This window comes from Lissotriton vulgaris, chromosome 6 (assembly GCF_964263255.1).
Source record: "Lissotriton vulgaris chromosome 6, aLisVul1.2, whole genome shotgun sequence".
Taxonomy (NCBI): domain Eukaryota; kingdom Metazoa; phylum Chordata; class Amphibia; order Caudata; family Salamandridae; genus Lissotriton; species Lissotriton vulgaris.
Window position 1 is genome coordinate 839,412,752 of NC_141694.1, and position 23,283 is coordinate 839,436,034.

Genomic DNA, 23,283 nt, shown 5'->3' on the forward strand with positions numbered 1-23,283 from the left:
CTTTGTTTGGCCTCTCTTCTGCTGTTGTCCCCTTGCCTGTGGTGGCTTGGGTGTCTGTGCTCTCCCTGTCGCTGGTTGGCTGTCGGGTGTTCCTGCGGTGGGCTGGTTGGCCTCTGTGGTGGCCGGTCTGGTAGTCTGGCTGTGCGCCCTTGCTCTTGTTGCGTGTCTGCTGGTCTGGTGGGGGTCCCTCTTGTCGGGGGCTCTGCCTAGGGTTTCCCCGGTTCTTCCTTTTTCCTTCTGCGGTTGCTGCCTTGGTGTGGTTTCCTGGGTTGGCTTCTGTTGGGTTGGGAAGGCCGGCTTTTTCTGCTTTGGTATTTCTCCATAAGTTCTGAATGGGCCGAGGACATAAGGGACCTGGGGGTAATGCTCTATTACTTACCGGTAATCTTCATTACTCCTGGTCCCGTTGTCCTCGGCCCATTCATACGCCCCTCCCTCCCTCCCGGGCGGCTGGCCTTCCTGTCTGGGCTTGCTGGGTAGATCCTACCTTTGTACTCCCGGGGGGAGGGGCAGTAGGGATATCCCAGCATTCCTCTTGTTTTTATTTTCTGTCTGGAAGATGATTATCTCCATAAGTTCTGAATGGGCCGAGGACAACGGGACCAGGAGTAATGAAGATTACCGGTAAGTAATAGAGCATTACATACTACTTGTTTAAAGAATGTTGGGTCTTACGATTATGATATACATACTCAATATTTGTACCATCTACAAAACCAAGCATTTGTAGAAAATGCGCTACTGCATTAAATTGGATTTTTGTACTTTCCAACTCTTCCAGAGTGCTTGGAAAATAAACGTGGGAGTTTATTCTAAACAACACTGCCAAAAAACAATTATGGAAAACCCTACATAATGTACTTTGTGAAATACCACTTACTACAGCCACAGTGCATTGGTAGCTATCAGAAGCTAGCAGGTGTAAACTAATCAAACTGGTTATGTGTGTGTAGATATTGCTATACTGCTTTGGGTAGGCCTGCTTAATACTGAGTCCAGCTCATTCATGAAACTCAAAATAACCTGTGGGCATATTAGCAAGAACCTCGTTTAAATTATTGCTATTTTAGCGGCAGGAAACTGCCGCTAAAACTGCGATAATGGGCTTGCTAATATGTGTTATAGAATTCCAATAGAAGCCCAGGTTAGATCAATCAATCAATCAATCAATGACACTTATAGAGCGCGCTACATACCCGTAGGGTCTCAAGGCGCTGGGGGGGGGGGTGGGGGGGGGGGGGTGCCGCTACTGCTCGAACAGCCAGGTCTTCAGCTTCTTCCGGAAGGAGAGGTGGTCTTGGGTCAGGCGCAGGTCGGACGGGAGGGAGTTCCAGGTCTTGGCGGCCAGGTAGGAGAAGGACCTTCCTCCTGAAGTCGCTCTTCGGATGCGGGGGACGGTGGCGAGGGCGTGGTTGGCTGATCGGAGGTGGCGTTTGGGAGCGTAGAAGTTGATCCGGCTGTTGAGGTAGCTCGGGCCTTGGTCGTGTAGGGCTTTGTGTGCGTGGGTGAGGAGGCGGAAGGTGATTCTTTTGTTGACGGGGAGCCAGTGAAGGTCTCTCAGCTGTCCGGAGATGTGGCTGGTACGTGGGATGTCGAGGATGAGTCTGGCTGAGGCGTTCTGGATCCGCTGGAGTCTCTTCTGGAGCTTGGCGGTGGTACCGGCGTAGAGGGCGTTGCCGTAGTCCAGTCGGCTGGTGACGAGGGCCTGGGTGACGGTCTTCCTGGTCTCGGTGGGGATCCACCAGAAGATCTTCCGTAGCATGCGTAGGATGTTGAAGCACGCCGAGGAGACGCTGTTGACTTGCCTGGACATGGAGAGGGAGGAGTCCAGGATGAAGCCCAGGTTGCGTGCGTGGTCTGTTGGTTTGGGTGCGGTGCCCAGGGCGGGAGGCCACCAGGAGTAGTCCCAGGCGGAGGGTGAAGAGCCCAGGATGAGGACCTCCGTCTTGTCAGAGTTCAGTTTCAGGCGGCTGGTCGTCATCCATTCGGCTACCTCTTTCATCCCTTCGTGCAGGTTGGCTCTGGCGGAGGCGGGGTCGTTGGTCAGGGAGAGGATCAGCTGGGTGTCGTCGGCGTAGGAGATTGTGCTGAGGTTGTGTTTGCGTGCGATGGCCGTGAGGGGGCTCATGTAGACGTTGAAGAGGGTGGGGCTCAGAGATGATCCTTGAGCGACGCCGCAGATGACTTCGGAGGCCTCTGACTTGTACGGTGGTAGGCGGACTCTCTGTGTTCTTCCGTCGAGGAAGGAGATGATCCATTCCAGCGCCTTGTCCTGGATTCCGATGTGGCTGAGGCGCTGTACTAGGGTGCGGTGGCAGACAGTGTCGAATGCCGTGGAGAGGTCTAGGAGGATGAGGGCCGCTGTTTCTCCGTTGTCCATCATGGCTCGGATGTCATCGGTGGCGGCGATGAGGGCGGTCTCGGTGCTGTGGTTGGCTCGGAAGCCAGACTGTGAGGGGTCGAGGGATCCATTCGTCTCGAGGAAGGCGGCCATCTGCTTGTTGACGGTCTTCTCGATGACTTTGGCTGGAAACGGGAGGAGCGAGATGGGGCGGTAGTTCTTGAGTTCGGTGGGGTCCGCTGTTGGTTTCTTGAGTAGAGCGCTGAGTTCGGCACATCTAACCTGGGCTTCTATTGGAATTCTATAACGCATATTAGCAAGCCCACTATCGCCCTTTTAGCTGCAGTTTCCTGCCACTAAAACGGCGATAATTTTAACGAGGTCCTTGCTAATATGCCCCCTAGTTGTTAAATCTGTATCATACATAAATCTTCTAATCATTTCTTACTCTTTGACTTTTTACTGGTTTTAAACAAGGATGTTTTAAGAATCTTGTAATATTTCATTGCAATGGTTTTAATTAACTATGCAAAATAAAAAATAAACTTAAACTTTTAATCAGTTTATTCAAACAAAGTCACACTCTTCCTGAATATCCTTTCGCCAGTCCTTCTTCAGCATTGAGCTCTCAGAATTCACATCCTCCTCACTATAGCAAATAATGCAGCCATTATGAAACATTGCAAAGCATTTTGGGATCCCATTTATACCTTGCACCTGGTAACTACCTGTTTGTAATTCATGGCATTTTACATGTGCGAAACACAGTGTTTTACCAAGGGCCAGATGTACGACCACATTTTGCGGTCGCAAAATTAAAAATCAGCCTATTTGTGACCGCAAAATTGGTCTGCCCCATGTACAAATCCTATTTTGCAAGTCAGTAACCTATTACCAACTTGCAAATTAGGGTTTGCAACTCCCTATTAGGAAGGGGCGTGCAGAAGGCATCCCTTCCTAATAGCGATTCTCACTTAAATATATGACGGTTTTGCGACCTCCATTGCTTTGCAAAACACTCACAGTTTACCACCTACTTCAAGTAGGTGGTAATCCACTTGCAAAATGGAAGCGGTCCCCAGGGGACCCCTTCCTCTTTGTGAGTGTGTGCGAAAATATGTTTTAAGAGCAGGTAGTGGTCCCAACATTTCTGTTTCATTTTTCTTTTTAAAATGCATCCTGTTTTCTTTGAGGAAAACGGGCTGCATTTAAAAAAAGACTGCTTTATTTAAAAAACAGTCACAGACATGGTGGTTTTCTGACCCCAGCGGGCCACCGTCCTTAGGAGTACTAGCCATTCCTGAAGGGGGCCCGAATTGCACCTGCCTCATGAATATTAATCAGGCAAGCAATTTGCGACCCCATTAAGAATCACTAACAGTGTCTTAGACACCATTGTAACTTTAATTTTGCGAGTCGCAAAGCAACATAGTTTGCGACTCTCAAATTATAAGGGTCTTAGATGTGGCCCTAAATTTCCTAATTCCACATGCTTTGTACATTGAAATACCGTTTCACAATTTGGAATTTGCATTTAGCGATTTTGGTACTTCCAAACGCTAAAATAAGAAGTCACAACTCTTTCTTTTCAGTGTGTAATTTTAGGAAGCACTAATGTAGAGAGTCTTTGTACATTACAAACAACCTATTTAGTGGTCCGTAACCAGTTTACGACTGGATACTGACTTGCAAAACATTCTGGCCCTGGATTCCAAGGTAAAACCTCTGACCCGGTCAAACCCAGCTTCTGTATCTGACCTGCTCTCCATCTCAGTCTGCTTTAAATCGCACATAGATCCTGGTGTATCTCAACCAGCTAACCGCAGTGGACATTTAATGCTTTTTGCCACTGTTTTTTATTTAAAGATTACAAATTAACATCTCTGGTTCCCCCTACTGGATTTTGGTTATGGCATTTATCATGTGTGTGTTATCTTATTTATTAAAATATTCTTTATTTTTCCACATTGGTTTGCGATTTTTATCATGTTTTGTTTTAACTTTACTGTTGCTTTGTTACTGCATAACCGCTTTACACATTGCCTCTAAACCTATGTGCTCTATTCCATATCTACAAGGGTGTTCAGCTCACAAAATGTAGGGACAATAGTGGTACACCCTGACATGGATTGTATTTATTGCTTAAGGTGGGTAGTTACCACCTTTAGCTAATAACTCCATTTCTTACAGTGATGGAGACACATTAGGCCTAGTCTTATGAGATCTGCCAGCTGTGCTAGACATAGTGGACTACTCTGTTCCGCTAGCAAGACTTAAAGAGATTGATGTCTTTGGGAGAGTTTTAGTCTGGTTTTCATGCTTTTTTCAAGTCCATTCTCAAACAGTTACTGTTCCCCCATTTTATTCCAATAATCTTTCAGAGTAATGGTGTGCTCCCTAGGGCCCTCTTTATCAACCAAGCTTTATAACAGTTCTATTTGACCCTTAGTCCATCTAATCAGGCCTTTTGGCTGGTACCCAGTCCAACACTTGACTAATACTCTGGTTTGATCTTCATGCACCTGATGGTGCGCAGGATCACCAGCTCAATTTACCATACTCACCTTGGCCCTTTAAACATTCACACTTTGAACTAGTAATCCTGCTTTTACTTACAGCCTATCAGTTCCTTGATGCCTTTTAGGACTTATACCTGTAAACCATGACTTGCCAACCATTGTCACCTATGTTATAAGCCCTAGGAATCGAAAAGGGAGTCAACATAATAGGTACCATTTAATAATTTACCTTTCCTGTAATAACCACAGATTCGGAAGAAGTTTTAAACACTTTATCTATGCAAGTTTTGTTGAGTCAGCGGCCACAATACAGTGACCAGAATTTTTTCAAGTGAGAATATAATTCATAAGACATAAAGTTTGCAAGAAATCACAGTAACAAATTTAGACATTGATACCTGGGAAGGAGGAGAGATGGAAATAGCACAAGGAGATACCACATGGATTATATTTACCTAGAATGGTGTGAGGATCAACCCTGGCCACGGGTTGGGGCAAAGATAGGGCTCCTGACTAATCAGGTGCCAACAGGACAGGACAGATGAAGGACAGGTGCAGAACAGGACAGGTAACCTCCACTAGTACAATGCCAGCGTCGCACCCCTCTCTAAGTAAGTTAGGTACCCCGACTGGGTAATCAATAATTCTCCCTCAGCAACACCCCAATTCTTCTGATAGACTGCTCCGCCAGCACCTCTGCTCTCGATGTCCTACAGCATACGTTGGGTCAGTGACAGGCCAGATAATCGGACAAGTCAGACAATTTTCTAACTAAGCCTACCTTATTTATACCATTTCCAGGGCAATGGACCACCCCTAAATGTTGCAGATCTATGTGTTCCGCTTCAGTGATTGGTCAGAAAAGCGAGGAGAGGTCATCACACCATACTAAGATGAGGTCATTTCAATGTAACTTAGTTGATCAATATTCCCGCCCATAATTTATTTTCCCATGTCTTTTATTCTGCCCATCAATATTATTTCATTTTAATATACAAAGTTTCAAGTTCTTTTCCTTTCCCAGGTTATGAATTTGTGGTTCTCAGGAGTGTTGCCGGAAAGACAGTCACTGGCACAAGTTCAATGCCAATGCTTGAGGTCTTTCAGAGTTCTCGACTCATGCGCAGAGCGGGTTTCAAAATGGCTGTTCATGACACCCTCAGGTCCAAATAAGAGCTAGTAATAAAGTCAAAAGAGAAACACATTAGAATACAAAAATAAATGAATGCACTGTATACAACTTATTTCTACTCTAACCCCATTACTTTATTTATACTATAGCATTAATAGTTAAGCAAAACACACAGGTTTTAGTACAAGTGGGAGCATGTGCTTTCGTATGATTGAGCATGAAGCAGCCATCTTGGTATTAGTGCACAGAAGCAAGAAATTCCCACCAGAAGCGAGAGACGTTGCACCACGTAGATGTGGCAGACGAATGCGCAGAAGAGTTCCTGCGTTTTCGGCGGCCATTTAAGGACACTCGGGTTATTGTTTGTGAAAGCACATTGACAAGCTTCCCCATCTTACTATAAATGTCATGAAATGCAAATATTAATAAGACAAAACATGTTGAAAAATAAGTTATATATTATTTCGAGTGGACTGAGTACAAGCAAGTTTCTATACGTATGAAACCTTGCTCCATCACACCTAGGTCTATTGCTACCCTCTCGAACTGCTTGGTTGCTGTCGAGCAATGCATGAGTAAACATTTTCAGAAATTGAATTCCAATAAAACAGGGCTAATGTGAGTAGGAAAAAAACAACATTGGCATAGCTCACTCTGGCCAACCTCATTAAAGACCCCACCTTCACCTTAATGAGAGTTGACCTCTTTAAGTTTTCTTCTGAAGGAGGCCCTATCTTTGGACCCTCCAGGAATGCAGCTTCCTCTTCCACCTCAAGGGTGAAATTCATTATATCTTTCCCTGAGACGTACTCTTCTGAGGTGGGGATACGTTACTTTCTTTCACACCTATAGACTATTGCTTGGGTTATCAAAAATGCAACTCATTCAAAACCAAGCTTTATGAAAGACTCCATCTTAAAGAAAGTTCTTTCACATTTCACATATACGCAGAGCTTTGCAGTGGCATTCCCTTCATCACAGGGCCTGTTTTAAATAACTATACTTCATGTATAAAATGTTGTACGTACTTTAGCACTCTGGATTGAAGAAGCACTTCATTCTCCGCATGCCACTGTGGTCTTGGGAACTGGTGTTCTCTAATTTTGCTTCAAGTAACACAAATACATTGAGATCAAGCAAGTAATCACTTACTTGGCTTCCTAGGTCCCAAAATGTGGAACGATCTTCCAACTCAAATGAATCGGTTTAAGACCACTTGACCTTCAGAAAGCTACTTTTGCATAACTCCCTCAGCTGTTTTAGCTATTTCCAGCGTATAGTAGTCAATATATTTAATCTGCCCTTCACCACCACATTTTGACTGGTGGTGATGGACAGAAAAAAGACAATCAGACTGTCACCTCTAATTGAGTGGATGGTGTGATTGCTGTTCTTCAACAGCCTGTACTCCATCAGGCTCCCAGAGGTAGCTTTCCATTGACAAAGCCAATGGAGACTCCATCGGCAGAAAGCTGACTGACCTCCTGAACCTAATGACCCTGTCAGCAGACAGAGTACTGTATGTTGCTTGCAATGGAGAACTCAGTCCTCCAAACTTTAAATCGCCCCTTTAGTTTCTGAATCTTAGTGCAGTTGCTACTATTTGGAATGTTAGATTACTAAATATTCATTCCATCTCATTTATATTGTTAGTAGTGTAAACGTTTTGAATGCCACGCAATAAAGAAGGACTCCTGTGCCTAAGTTTGGAGAGAAAATCTTTGTGCTTGAGTGTTCCCATGTGTAAAATGTGGGCAAGTTGCTTTTCTAGGAAAATGTGCCTAGTGGAAGGATTGAAATTGAAATACGAAAGAATTCTGCTTTCACGAATTATATTTGGGAGGATAAAAGTTCTCCCCCACAGATGGGTGTTTTGTCACACCTAACGAAGTAAGGCGAGTTAAAACATTTGGGAATGAGTGCAATTTTACCATTGTTTAGTGGTTTTTAGAGCATTAATCACTATGGTCTTTATATAGATGTGGGATACAATTTATCTTCTAAGTTAAATGACGAAATATAAAATGTATTTGTTGAATAGTTGTATTTTGTATTTCGCTGCACCATAACATGTATTTCCACTGTCTCTTGATACAAGGAGGTGCTGTTTCACAATTGCCATCATCTAGTGAGGGGCGTTCCTTGGTTTAAAGATACAAATATTATAAACGCCATTATAGAGGAACTGAAGTTTGAAGTTTTCCAAAAGGATGATATCGTTTTTCGCAACGGATCTATAGGAAAAAAGATGTACCTGATTGATGCAGGAGTGATTCTACTCGATGATTCTTCCACACTGATATCACGATCAAAAGGTGACTACTTCGGAGGTAAGTGTGCCATTTCTGACTTTTTTATCAGCTAAATTTACAGTACACATAGCAAGGTTTTACCTTTCTTTAGCATCTTTAGACTGATCGAGACATTTTATTTCGTTCTGTTATTATATTGTGGAAGTTCATTGAAAAGGGAGGAGAACTACTAAGTAGATTCATGCTTCTTTGTTTATTTTTTGGCACTTATTGACATTTTTTTTTAAGTATATGAAACTTCAAAAACTAGTGTGTCAGCGCATGTAGATTAATAAATAAATTAAGTTTAAATGAACATTATCTGTTTCCCCCACTCCTTATCACAGTGAGGAGTGTAAGGTGTGATAATTCAAGCAAAACTCTTTAAATACTATTCCTACATGGTTTTTCCTGTTCCTCATAGGCCCTACCCTATAGATAGGAAGAAACTAGCCACATCACTTCCTGTTTTTGTTTTCTGTCGATTCAGATGTTGCTAGGCATTGTCATGCAACATTTAACACTTTGCCTTTTTTCAAGTATTTTGAGTGCGGTATCTTGCTATACCAGTCCCTATTATCGATTTACTATCTATGATGCCATGTACCTGTTTCAAGGACAATGCTAAGCAGTAACAAGAGTTCGTGTGTCCGCACATCCTCTACAATCTGCTAAAGATATTTTATTCTGTTACATACGTCTGGAAAGGTTGTCCTTTCTTGGATCATTGCAGGCATCCGTTTGCCAATAGCCTGAAGCTAACAGCATTGGTTACGTGCGGGAGAAACAAAGGTTCCCTTCCCTTCCCCCTCTCCCCCCTCCCCTCCCCTCTTAATTGTACTTCCCTTCCCCTCCCCTTCTCCTCCCCTCCCCTCTTGATTGTACTAAAATGATGTGTATGACATAGTTACTTGTAGGGGTTTACAACCATACTTCATCCATTTATCTGTGGTTGTGTTATGCACATTTTCCTCATGCCCACTCAAGCAAGCATCAAAGGGCAATGTGTCAGCCCACTTCAATTATTGGCTGACTTTGCTATGACGTACGGTATGCTACCCTTTCACAATGAGCACAAGGAGTTCCTTTCAGTGCCAGGGAGTGCCATGGTAAAGAGTGTTTTTGAGACCTAAAAACATTTTTGCATTTAGTAAATGTTTTTTTAGATTGAGGAATACCAGGCAGCTTCCTAAACAAATTGCCCAAGAAAAAAATTAGCCTTTATCATGTTTAATTTCCAGTCCTTGTTTTATTGTTATTCAGAGGCACGCACTGAGGGCACTATAGTTCTTTAGATTTGCACCTTGTATCTGCTATTTTGCACGGACCTCTTGTGCTTTAAAAAGTTTTACATGTACCTGCCTCAATTGCACTAGCTTTTAAAAATTAAGTATTTTTGCCTCGCTCTTGCTCACCATATTCCAGTAGTCCCGCTGTAAATCTTGCTCGCCCCTCCTCCCCTGTTCTGCTGCGGGTGTTCCTGTTTGCGCGGAGGGAGACCCGGGCTACATTGCTAGTTGGCGGGGACGCCATCTTGGGGGTCAGGGTTAGCGGTCTTGTCGCCCGCCCCACTCGAGTGCATAAAAGACATCTAACCCGTAGGCGACTCTGTTATTCAGAGGCACGCGCTGAGGGCACTACAGTTCTTTAGATTTGCACCTTGTATCTGCTGTTTTGGACGGACCTCTTGTGTTTTAAAAAGTTTTACATGTATCTGCCATAATTGCATTAGCTTTTAAAAATTAAGTAGTTTAGCCTCGCTCTTGCTCACCGTATTCCAGTAGTCCCGCTGTATATCTTGCTCACCCTTCCTCCCTGTTCCGCCGCGGGTGTTCTAGTTTGCGCGGAAGGAGACCCGGGCTACATTGCTAATTGGCGGGGACGCCATGTTGCGGGTCAGGGTTAGCGGTCTAGTTGCCCGCCCCACTAGAGTGCATATAAAGCAATGCTTACCCGGTCGCGCAGCGGTCACGCCACCGGTGCACCAAAGGCAAGCCCCTCTGCGCCCGTCCGCGGCCGGCCGGGGCCAGAGGCCACAGACCCTGGTCCCCGTGCCGGCCAGCGGCTATGCTATATCCCAGAGGCACTTCGCTACCTGAACTCCTCTATGAAGGGATCATGTAAACATACCATCCTACCGTACAGCCTACCTCCACTTTGTCCACATTGTAGCCTTCAGCTAGGACACAACTTGCCCCCCCTACCATAAACAACCTGAATTTCAAGATGTTTTTAATAAATTGCAGATCTCTGCCATGCCACGCCACCAAATATCTATTCTTCTTGAAGAAGAAGCGCCGGAGGCGGTCTTCCTTACAGAAACATGGCTCTCCCCTAATTCTGATCCTGACCTCGTCCAAGCCTTGCCCCTGGGCAATGCCATCACAAGGATGGACCGCCCAGTAGGGAAAGGTGGCGGAATCGCTATCATCTATAAACACAAACTGTTCTGCAGAATCCTGGGCAGCCCTGCCATAGACTGTGAGAATGTTATATTCACCATCAAATAGGCCCCTTTCTTACTCTCACAGGGCCTTCCCTGAACTTCTGCAAATCTCTTCCTGACTTGGTTGCTAACCTAGCCAGCTCATCCGCCAATTTCTCTATGCTTGGGGACTTCAATCTCCATTTTGACGATACCTTACAGACATTGGCGGTAGAACTATTTAAAGATCTTGCGGTCTTCCAACTGTCGCATAAAGTTTCTAAACCCACTCATATAAAGGGTCATATAAAGGGTCACACACTGGATGCAATTTTCTCGAACCTGGATACTCTGGTTGGGGAAAACCCTATACCGGTTCCCTGGTCGGATCACTTTTTCATACCATTTATATGGTCCCCATCAGGCAAAATTATGAAAACAGCCCCCATTCCCGTAAAAGCCAAGCCTTGGACCAATCTGTCATCAGAACAATGGGCTACTACTCTGAAAGCCTCCAAACCAGCACCCTTGGCAGATATAGCGATAGCCAACGAAAATTTTTACCACTGGATTACAAGTTCCCTGGATTTCCTTATTCCTGAAAAAGATCTAAAAATCAAGGCCAAAAACCCTAAAAAGCCATGGTATACGGATGCTCTACGAGTCTTAAAACAGAACTGTAAAAAATCAGAGAGAGCTTGGAGAAAAACTTTTCCCCAGACTCAAATGAGAAATACAGGAAAAATATCAGCCTCTACAAAGCCAATATTAGAACCGCACAGGCCAGCTACTACGAGGGAAAAAACTTAGCTGCATCCAATTCGACTGGAGAGATCTTTAATGTTGTGAAAGACCTTTCAAAACCTCCCCCTAATCCTGCCTACCCCGACACTTCAGGAACCCAGTGTGACAAACTTGCCGAATTTTTTGTCACAAAAATCAACACTATTTTTTCCTCCTTTCCCCCTGTAAATAAAGACATCCTACTCACTGCCGGTAACAGGCAGCCCAGCCTTGATTACTTTCCGCCCTTGCAAATGTCAGAATTAGCAAAACTGTTCCTCAAAGTTAAAAGTGGCTCTCCCAAAGACCCCGTTCCCATATGTAGGCTCACACAGGTAGCAGATGTAGTCCTTCCGGTAATCCTAGAATTAATCAACACCTCACTCGCATCAGGAATGGTCCCCTCTGCCTGGAAGGAAGCCATGGTGAAGGCCCTGCTGAAGAAACCCTCCCTGGACCCATCTGTTTTAGGAAACTACTGGCCCATTTCTCTTTTGCCTGGGATAAGTAAAATTACGGAAAAATACGTGAACACTATTCTTTCCTCTTTCCTAGACACCCACAATCTTCTGCATCACACTCAGACGGGTTTCCGCCCACTTCAGGGAAGAGAAACTGCCCTGATCTTGGTAGTAGAGGAAACAAGAAAAATAATTGACTCGGGTGGCACAGCGTTAGTCCTGCTTCTTGATCTTAGCGCGGCTTTCAATACTGTCAATCACCACATTTTAATCCAAAGGTTGAGCAACATAAGGTATCTCTGGTACCGCACTGGCTTGGTTCCAGTCGTTTCTAGATAAGAGATCATTTCAAGTGTTCCACAATGAAGTATCCTCCCCCCAAAAAAATCTCCAATGCAGAGTACCCCAGGGCTCCTCCCTAAGCCCTACTCTTTTCAATGTATATACCAATACCCTTGCCGAAACAGTTCTCCCCTTCTGAGTCCATATTATCACCTATGCTGAGGACACTCAGCTGGTGATTGGATTTACCAAAAAGGACAGTAGCCCCCCAGGCCTAAACTCCTGTCTTCAAGAAATAGCCTCCTGGATCAGGGACTCCTAAAACTAAACGGGGATAAAAGTGAAATTATGGTCTTGGGAAATCGTCCCCTACTTGACATGAGAATAGAATCAAATTTAAATCACTTTGTATCGCCCATAAATCATTCCACAACCTAGGCCGCCCATCCTCAAAAATGTCATCCAGCGCTACCAGCCCAACAAAGCCCTCCAATCCAAATTTCTTAACCTGGCATCCGTTCCTAAAGTCAATAAAAACAGAAGTGGAGGCCGTCAATTCTCCCTGCACACTGCCAAACTCTGGAGTTCCCTCCCTCCTTATCTTCGTGCCAAACCCAACCATCTCTCCTTCCGCAGATCCCTAAAGACACTGCTGTTTCCTTAACGTGTTCTGGTCATCTGCTTCTGTCTATCTTAAGCGCTGGGATCCCTCCGGGTAGCCATGCACTATATAAATACCATTCAATGTCAATGTCAATTCCATTCATTAGAAATAGCATATCTTCTTATTGTTATGACATGTTTATTTCTAGTGAGATGTGGTCCCAAAAGGAAATTAGAAGAATCCACTATCTCTTTGATTGAGGATACATGTTCTTTCACAGCTTAAATACTGGAATATGCTAACCATCATTGGCACAGAGCACTGAGCTAACAAGGTGGCTGCCAGAATGTAGTTATCTTTAGCTCCCAGACTGGTATGTCTAAATTCTCTATCATCCTACAAAAATGTTGCCTGTCAGACTTCCTATGGCACCCTGAAGTGAGGGGGAGATGCCCATATGCAGCACATGGGGTTCCAAGGTGTTGGCACTGTGGGACATGGACTAGTGCCCCCCCCCCCCCGATTGGCTCCCAGCCACGCTGCGGCCTCAGCAAGGCCTGAAAGAGCGGTGGGGACTACCTCTGCAATGGGAGACATTGGCCACCTGGGGATGATTGTTCCCCCACATCAGTGGCACTCCTTGGCTGCTGCAGGGTACTGACAAGGAGTAAATGAGCCTATGGACGGAGCCTGGTGATCTGAGGAGCCATCCTGGAAAGACACAGAGCAAGGCACCCTGTCGCGGTGCAGTCTCCAGGCAGCTTGGGCGAGAAGCAGGCCTTTTGGGCTTCAGAATATAGACCACTCATCAGTTGCAAACCTGATGACTGTGGCAGGAGGAGGTGGCCACTGAGGGGGCCAAGCGGGACCCTCAAGGACAGTGACAGAGAGCTGTATAACGCGGCTGGGAAGCCGGAGATGTGGCTCGTTACTGGGGTGCCTTTTAAACCTATGGACTGTTGACCGGGTGTAAAAAAGTGCCCTCTTTTTGCAGGGTTGCCCCCACTTTTTGCTAAACTGCTGATGTACTTTTTCTGAGTGTGCCCTGGGTTCCTGCCAAACAGGTACCCAGGGCCTATGTTCTTTCCCTAAACTGCATTGAAAACACAACCCAATTGGCAATCTCTGGCCACAGGTTAGTCCCTTGTAAATGGCACCACAGGTACCAAGGGCACTGTGGCCAGGGCAGGCCTCTAAGTGCTGCAGCATTTATTGTGCCACCCTTAGAGGCCCTGTACTGTTACACACACACACACTGCCTTTGCAGACTGCATGTTTTGGTGCAGAACAAAGTGAAGAGCCAACATGGCACACATCCATGTGCCATGCCCACAACCCACTCCGTGAGAAAATTACAAAAAACAATTTGATGGACAGAATGTAGATCAATGTCTTACATTCACCCCAGTACAAGGATCTGGGCCTAAATCCATCGTTTTTTGCACTCCACACCACCCTGGGTCAGATAATGGCTTTATGCAAATCAGCTCTGACCCTGTGCCCCATGGGAACAGTCCAGTCCGAACTACAATAACCATATCTTTCCCAGACCGGAATCAAGCATCTGAGGACCGGACCGATTTCGAGGTAACACCTCTCATCAGCCCGGCTAGCTTGACTCCAGTGGTGTGGAGGCTCTGGGACCCACGTCTGAGCTACCCCAGTACACTCAGGGAGAAAATTACAAAAAACAAATTTGATGGACAGAATGTAGATCAATGTCTTACATTCACCCCAGTACAAGGATCTGGGCCTAAATCCATCGTTTTTTGCACTCCACACCACCCTGGGTCAGATAATGGCTTTATGCAAATCAGCTCTGACCCTGTGCCCCATGGGAACAGTCCAGTCCGAACTACAATAACCATATCTTTCCCAGACCGGAATCAAGCATCCGAGGACCGGACCGGTTTCGCGGTAACACCTCTCATCAGCCAACCACCTTAAGTGCATCCTGCTCAACACCCGCTCCGTCCACAGACACGCCGTCGAACTCTGGAACCTGCTCGACTCAACATCTCCAGACGTCGCCTTCCTCACGGAAACATGGATGAACGCCTCCTCAGCACCCGACATCGCCATAGCCATCCTGGACGGATACAAGATCACCCGGAAGGACCGCGTCAACTAGACCGGAGGAGGCATCGCCATCGTCCACAGGAGCACCATCCACATCACGACCAACTCCGACGACACCCTCACCGCCGCCAAGCACCTCCAGTTCCAGATACACACCGACCCCAAGACCACCCTCAGAGGCACTCTCATCTACAGACCCCCGGGACCACGCACACAATTCAGCAAAGCCATCGCAGACTTCATCAGCCCGCACGCCCTCGCCTCCTCTGACTACATCTTCCTAGGGGACCTCAACTTCCACCTGGAGAACAACAACGACAGCAACACCACTACCCTGCTGGACAACCTCGCCAACCCCGGACTCAAGCAACTGGTGAACACCCCACCCACCACGCCGGCCACACGCTTGACCCCGTCTTCTCCTCCAGCAAGCACATCGCCTTCAGCCACTCCACCGGACTTCACTGGACCGATCACAGCTGCGTCCACTTCAGCTTCAAGAGAACCATGACCCACCACCCGCGACAAGTTCCCCGCAGGAGCTGGAGCAAGATCACCGCCGACCAGCTCACCACCTCCCTCAGCCAGAACCCTCCGACCAACACGATGGACCCCAACGAAGCAGCCCGCATCTTCACACAATGGCTCATCAACTGCGCCGACGACCTCGCACCACTGAAGAACCCTCCCAGCAGACACAGCAGCAAAAAAGCCTTGTGGTTCACCAATGAACTCAAAACATCCAAGAAAAACTGCCGCACCCTCGAAAAAGACTGGCGCCACGACCAGACCACAGAAAACATGACCGCCCTCAAGAACGCAACCTGCACACACCACCAGCTGATCTGCACCACCAAAAGGACATCATTCAAAGAACGCCTGGACAACAACACCCACAACAGCAAGGAACTCTTCAGCATCGTCAAAGAGCTCTCCAACCCCAGCGCCGGAAACAACAACATCACACCCTCGCAACAACAACATCACACCCTCGCAAGACCTCTGCGACACACTCACCTCCTTCTTCCACCGCAAGATCGCCGACATACACAACAGCTTCGATGCACCAACCACGCACCCAACCACCGAAACAACGCCCCCCAACCACCCTCTGCAACTGGACGCCGGTCAGCACTGAAGACACCATCCGCACGATGAACACCATCCACTCCGGATCCCCTACCGACCCTTGCCCCCACCACGTCTTCAACAAGGCCGGCTCCATCATCGCACCCCAACTCCGGAACTTCATCAACATCTCCTTCAACATCGCCATCTTCCCGGAGAGCTGGAATCATGCCGAGCTCAGCGCCTCCTGAAGAAACCGACAGCGGACCCCACCGACCTCAAGAACTTCCGCCCCATCTCGCTCCTCCCTTTTCCTGCCAAAGTCATCGAGAAGACCGTCAACATACAGCTCACTGCCTTCCTCGAGACAAACAAATCCCTCGACCCCTCACAGTCCGGTTTCCGAGCCAACCACAGCACCGAGACCGCCCTCATCGCAGCCATCAACGACATCAGATCCCTGCTCGACAACAGGGAAACAGCTGCCCTCGTCCTCCTGGACCTCTCTGCAGCATTCAACACAGTCTGCCACGCACCCTAATACAGCGCCTCAGCAACATCGGAATCAAAGGGAAAGCACTGGAGAGGATCACCTCGTTCCTCGCCGGAAGAACCCAGAGAGTCCTCCTCCCCCTGTTCCGATCCGCGGCCACCAAAGTCATCTGCGGCGTACCTCAAGGATCCTGGCTCAGCCCCACCCTCTTCAACGTCTACATGAGCCCCCTCGCAGCCATCTCACACCAACACAACCTTAACATCATCTCATACGCCGACGGCACCCAGCTGATCCTCTCCCTCACCAACGACCCGGCCAACGCCAGAGCCAGCCTGCGGCGTACCTCAAGGATCCTGGCTCAGCCCCACCCTCTTCAACGTCTACATGAGCCCCCTCGCAGCCATCTCACACCAACACAACCTTAACATCATCTCATACGCCGACGGCACCCAGCTGATCCTCTCCCTCACCAACGACCCGGCCAACGCCAGAGCCAGCCTGCAAGAGGGAATGAAGGACATCGCCGAATGGATGGAGAACAGCCGCCTGAAGCCTGCCCTGAGCACCACACCCAAGCCAACGGACCACGCACGAAACCTGGGCTTCATCCTGGACTCCGCCCTCACAATAACTAGACAAGTCAACGCCGTATCGTCATCCTGCTTCAACACCCTGCGCATGCTCCGTAAGATCTTCCGATGGATCCCCTCCGAAACCAGGAAGACGGTCACCCAGGCACTCGTCACCAGCCGAATGGACTACGGGAACACCCTCTACGCGGGAACCACTGCCAAACTACAGAAAAGACTTCAACGCATACAGAACGCCTCCGCACGACTTGTCCTGGACATCCCCCGCCACAACCACATCTCCGCCCACCTGAGAGACCTGCACTGGCTCCCCGTCAGCAAGAGGATCACGTTCAGACTCCTCACCCACGTACACAAAGCTCTCCATGACCTGGGCCCCAAATACCTCAACAACCGCCTCACGTTCTACACGCCCACCCGCCAGCTGCGATCGACCAGCCTCGCCCTCGCCACCGTACCACGCATCCGCGGAGCCACCGCCGGAGGAAGATCCTTCTCCTACCTGGCAGCCAAGACATGGAACTCCCTTCCCATCCACCTACGGCTGACCCAGGACCAACTCTCCTTCAGGAAGCAACTCAAGACCTGGCTTTTCGAGCAGTAACGGACCCCCCACCCCCCAGTGCCTTGAGACCTTTCCGGGTGAGTAGCGCGCTTTACAAATTGTTCTGATTGATTGAAAGCAAATTCTAAGACATTGTAAATGCAGTAATGCCATTAAGAGTATATGGGACTGGGAGTTCGTCATAACAAACTCCACAGCACCATAATAGCTTTACTGAAAACTGGGAAGTTTGGTATCAAACTTCTCAGAACATTAAACCCACTCTGATGCCAGTGTGGGATTTAATGACAAATGCACACAGAGGGCATCTTAGAGACGCACCCTGATAAAAACCTATTACTAGTGTCCAGGCTGAGTGGCTGCTTGCCAGATGCCCCCACCAGACATGTTTATGGACCCCAATGTTGAGAGCCTACTGCTATTGGGGTTCTGAAACAATGCACATCCTGGGACAAGGTGCCAACCCTTCTTCCCCAGGATGAGCAGGGTCCACGAAGGGGAAGCTTCAAAGGCTTGCTGCCTATGAAAGATTCCCCAGGCCTTTGCTGCTTCCAGCAACTGGCCCCTACAGGTTCTGACCCCCTCTTTGGGAGAAAGAATTGGTGGGAAAACCAAGTGAGGAAGGGAAGTGTGCCCACCTTTGCCAACCCCACCGCTCAGGGGGGGAAGGTGAGGTGAAGCACAAATCTCAGTCCCTGCCATCTTGTAGATGGGGGGACCCAGTCAACCAGAGTGAGGCATGTGCACCCCTCCCATGAGAGACTGGCATAATAGGGTGTGTACCCACCACAAGGAAGGGACCAATTGGTTTAAACCTTTACTGACCTGTAACACCACTAAATCTAGTATTCTGATGGACACAGTATCTGCCAGTGGATTCCTCACCTTGTGAATATCCCCTGCATCAGCAACATCCGGAAATTCTTTTGTAGCTCTACGCCGACGTGGATGACGTCACAGAAGCACAGCATCGCGCACGGCCCGCTGACGTCACCGACTCCATAATAGGCCCACGACGGCTTGATGACATCAGTTCCCTTTTTTCCGCGTCGTGGATGCTAACGATTTTTCTAGGGATCCTCAGTAGCTATGTGGAAACTCGTGCCTCTTTGTTTCCTGTCGAGATGTCTTCGAAGAAGACTGGGTTCAAACCATGCGGAGAGTGCGGGAAGATTATGTTCATAACGGATCCGCATGAAGACTGAGTATGGTGCCTTTCTTCTGACTATGATGCCCATGGGTGTCCATGCTGCAAGTAAATGAACCCCAAGGCATTGAGAGAAAGAGAGGCGAAGCTTCTAGTAGCGAAGATGAAAGGCAAGAAAGATAGGAAGAGTTCAAAGTCACGCTCGAGGCGGTCAAGGTCACGTTCGAGGTCCCGCTCGAGGTCGCCTTCGAGGTCGTCTTCGGGGCATGCTTCTCGATACAAGAAGTAGCACAAGAAGAGGGTCTCGGCGCCATTCTGTGAAGGATTCGGACACGAAGTCAAAGTCTCCAGGTAAAAGACATCGGAAGGATTATGTGTCTCCATCACTTGTTGTTCCGGATCCGGAAGGTGAGACTTCGCCTGTAGTCTCCGGAGCATTCTCCGGCTCCGGCATCGAATCCATCTCCAGCGCCGTCCCGTTCTCCATCTCGAGAAGAGGAAGAGGCTTCATTGCCAGAAGGGTCTACGACTCCGGGGCATCAGCCAGAGGATTTTGCTGATACAGTTCCTGCACCTCGACAGGAGCAGCCTACGGGTCACTACCCTCCTTTTCCAGGCCCAGTACAAGCCCCTATGCATTATTTTAATGCTATGTATGGTGTCTTTTCGAGAGCCATGTACCCCTCTGGAGCACAGACTGGTCCTATGGATCCGATGGCATTTAGCCTAGGCATCCCTCAGACTTATGCACCAGCGCCGTTTATGCCTTTTATGTCGACGCCGGCTCCGGCTTGGCATTTTCCGGTGCCGAGGTCATCGACGCCGATTCCATCTTCACCGGCTCCGGTCCGACCTCGTGCACTCCATACTGATCCACCGGCTCCGAGTTCGACGCCAGCACCGGCTCTGTTGGAGTCAGTTGTGGCTCTGTCGACACCGACCCCGAAGATGAGGTCTAGGCGGGAGGCCCAAAGGCTTTTGGAGGAGCGTAGATATAGAGCGCAGAAGATTGAAGAAGGTGAGTTGCAAGACTCCAATGACTTCTTTGAAGAACTTACGAGGCTAGTGGTTTGGAATTATCTCCAGAGTGGGAACTTTCCTCAACTCCTGACGTCCCTTCGAAGGATGTTGCGCCATATCACATGGTGATCAAAAACGCAGCTGAACTTTTGGATCTCAATCTGCCCACTGCAGAGTTTAAGTCGAACATTTTAACTGAGGTACTCCGTTCTCCCTCTTCAGTGGTGGAACCTATGCTGCCTTTTAATGAGGCAATTACAGAGACTCTCTTAGAAGTGTGGAAAAAGCCCTTCTCATCACCTGCTGTATCAAGGGCTGTTGCTAGGAGATATAGGGTGGCTCCTGGAGACCCTGACTTTCTCTCAACTCATCCGTCTCCAGAGAGTTTCGTTTTACAGGCAGCCTGTTCCAAGACATTGACTGGAGCTTTTCCGCAGGTACATGCTGATAAGGAGTTTAAAAAGCTGGACCAATCAGCTAAGAAGGTATTCTCTTCAGCTAGCATGGCTCTCAAGTCCACAAATGCCACGTGCCTTCTAGGATGCTATATACACGCTTTGATGGACTCTGTAAAACAGTTTGTACCAAAGATACCGGAAGAGGATAGGCAGAAGGTTCTTGCGGACACTCAGGCTGCTGCTCGCCAGGTGATCCAGAGCGGTTTGGATACAGCTGACTCTGTGGCAAGGGTCATGGGATCATCTATTGCCACCAGGAGGGCTGCTTGGTTGAAGTCTTCAGAATTTTCCCCTGATGTAGACCTTCCATTTGATGGTTCCGGCCTGTTTGGAAAAAAGGCGGATGTTGCCTTGGAAAGGTTCAAGGACAGTAGGGCGACGGCTAGGTCTTTGGGCCTTCACACCAGATGTGCATCGGGTAAGAGATACAGAGGATTTGGGAGATCTTCCTTTCACTCTTACAAGCAACGACAGCAGCAGCAACAGCAGCAGAATCCTCTGTACAAGTCGTACAAGGGTAGAAACAGAGGCCGCCTAAGAGGTCGTCAAGCTTCCTCCTCCTCCTCCTCCTCTTCCTCTTCCCACCCCCCTCCAACCACAGCAAAGCAGCCCTAGATGCGCCATTTCGGATCATGCTGGTCCTGTAGGGGGTCGGCTTACTCATTTTCTGCGGGATTGGAATTCAGGTCACATCGGACCTTTGGGTTCGCAATCGCGTGGAGAATGGGTATGCTCTTCCCTTTCGGGAGTTTCCCCCAAATTACTCTCCTTGCCAAGGGTTTTGCACAGAGGACCACCTTCTTCTCCTACAGGAGGAAGTCCTGGCTTTGCTAAGGAAAGGTGCAATAGAGGTGGTTCCGGAGCAGGAAAGGGGGTAGGGATGTTACTCCCGGTCGGAAGACTGGATCGTGCGATCGACTTGCAGGATGCGTATTTTCATATTCCCATCCTGAAGTTGCACAGGAAGTATCTCCCTTTCACGGTGGGGTCGCAACATTACCAGTTTGCGGTCCTTCCTATTGGTCTTACTACTGCACCTCGAATCTTCACCATTGTGATGGCTGTGGTGGCAGCACATCTCAGAAGGTCAGGGATACCAGAATTCCCTTATCTGGACGAATGGCTGATCAAAGCAGAGTCTCCAGAGAAGGTGCACCATCATCTGCAGGTCACAACTCAGTTGCTTTACAGGTGGGGCTTTTCAATAAATATGCCCAAATCTCACCTGGTGCCCTCCCAGCGCTACCTGTTCATAGGTGCGGTACTGGATACCACTGTGTGTCGGGCATTCCCTCCTCCACAAAGGATTCTCGACATACGGGAAATGATACCTTTATTTTACAATAGAGCGGTCATTCCAGTCCTGAAGGTCCTTCGTCTGCTCGGTCTGATGGCTTCCTGCATTCTGTTGGTCAACCGTGCACGCTGGCACAAGGAGGCACTCCAGTGGTGCCTCCGTAGGCAGTGGTATCAACACAACAGAGACCTCAGGGAGTCAGTGAGGATCTCCATAGAAGCTGCGGCGGATCTATCTTGGTGGAGCGTGGAAGGCAATCTGTCACAAGGAAAGCCCTTTCATCTGCCTCCATTGGTGGCCACAGTGATAATGGATGCATCCACCCTAGGGTGGGGTGCTCATCTGGGGGATCTGGTGATCAAGGGTCTTTGGTCTCCAGAGGAAAAGTTGCTTCACATCAACCTTCTAGAGTTCCGGGCGATACGTTTGGCGCTCAAGGCCTTCCTCCCGTCCCTTCGCAGTCAGTCGGTGCAAGTCCTGACGGACAACACTACCGCAAAGTGGTATGTCAACAAGCAGAGAGGTGTGGGAATGCATTGCCTTTGCAGAGAGGCTCTGCGTCTCTGGTCGTGGGTTTAGGACCATCAGATTTGTCTGATGTCAAATCATCTGGCCGGAGTTCTGAACGTACGTGCAGACAGTCTCAGTCGGCAGTTCTCGCCCGACCACGAGTGGAGATTTCATCGGAGGTGGTTCGTCACGTCTTTCGGACATGGGGAACTCCTCAGGTGAACCTGTTTGCCACTTACGAGAATGCTCACTGCCCGTCATTCTGCAGTCTCCAGTATTCAATGCAGGGAGCTTTGGGGGACGTATTTCAGTTGAGTTGGAGCTCTCCTTTACGCGTTTCCTCCCATACCCTTGATTCCTCAGGTTCTGAGGAAGATACGCCATGACCGGGTCCAAGTCATACTGGTCGCCCCGGATTGGCAAAGAAGGGTGTGGTACACAGATATTCTCCATCTCTCCTCGTGCCCGCCGCTCTGTCTCCCTCTCAGGGCAGACCTCCTCTCTCAGATGGAGAGGCAGGTTCTACACCCCCACCTCCAGACCTTACACCTTCATGCCTGGAGATTTAACGGGGCAACCTGAATTCTTTTTCTTTCCCACATGACATGGTGGATGTCATTTTATCAGCCAGGCGTCATTCCACCAAGTCTGTCTACTCTTATAGGTGGTCCAAATTTGTCTCTTGGTGTGGAGAGAAGTCCATTGACCCCTTGAAGGCTCTCTTGTCCGACATTCTTCAGTTTGCACTGTCTGTGGCTCAGCAAGGATTTGCTGTAGCGACAGTGAAGGGTTACCTTTCAACCTTATCGGCATTTCTTTGTCTGACGGACCAGCCGTCCTTATTTAAGTCACCTATTGTTTTAAGGTTCTTAAAAGGCCTTATGAATACATTTCCTCCCACTACTTTTATTGTGCTTCAATGAGACTTGAATCTTGTCCTTACTTTCTTAATGGGTTCACCTTTCGAGCCCTTGCACAAGTGTCCCTTGAGGTTGTTATCTTTTAAAACGGTCTTTCTGATTGCGATTACCTCGGCAAGGAAGGTAAGTGAGGTTCAAGCTCTAAGTTCAAAACCCCCGTTCTTGACTATTCATGCTGAAAGAATGGTACTCAGGACCAGGGCTACTTTTCTGCCTAAGGTGGTAACTCCCTTCCATCTGGGGCAGTCCATTACCCTCCCTACCTTCTATCCTCCCCCTCCTAAGGAGGAGGAGT

The 23,283-nt window shown here is 48.3% G+C and overlaps 1 protein-coding gene across 1 annotated transcript in view; it reads left to right on the forward strand.

The window, feature by feature from the left end:
• The window catches only part of LOC147708080 (potassium/sodium hyperpolarization-activated cyclic nucleotide-gated channel 1-like), a 1,712,518-nt gene that overhangs the window by 1,589,627 nt on the left and 99,608 nt on the right, over positions 1–23,283 (forward strand). Inside the window, exon 9 of the mRNA XM_086926862.1 lies at positions 8,091–8,322. Within this exon, the coding sequence (XP_086782988.1) occupies positions 8,091–8,322 (232 nt within the window). The remainder of the gene's footprint in view (positions 1–8,090; positions 8,323–23,283) is intronic.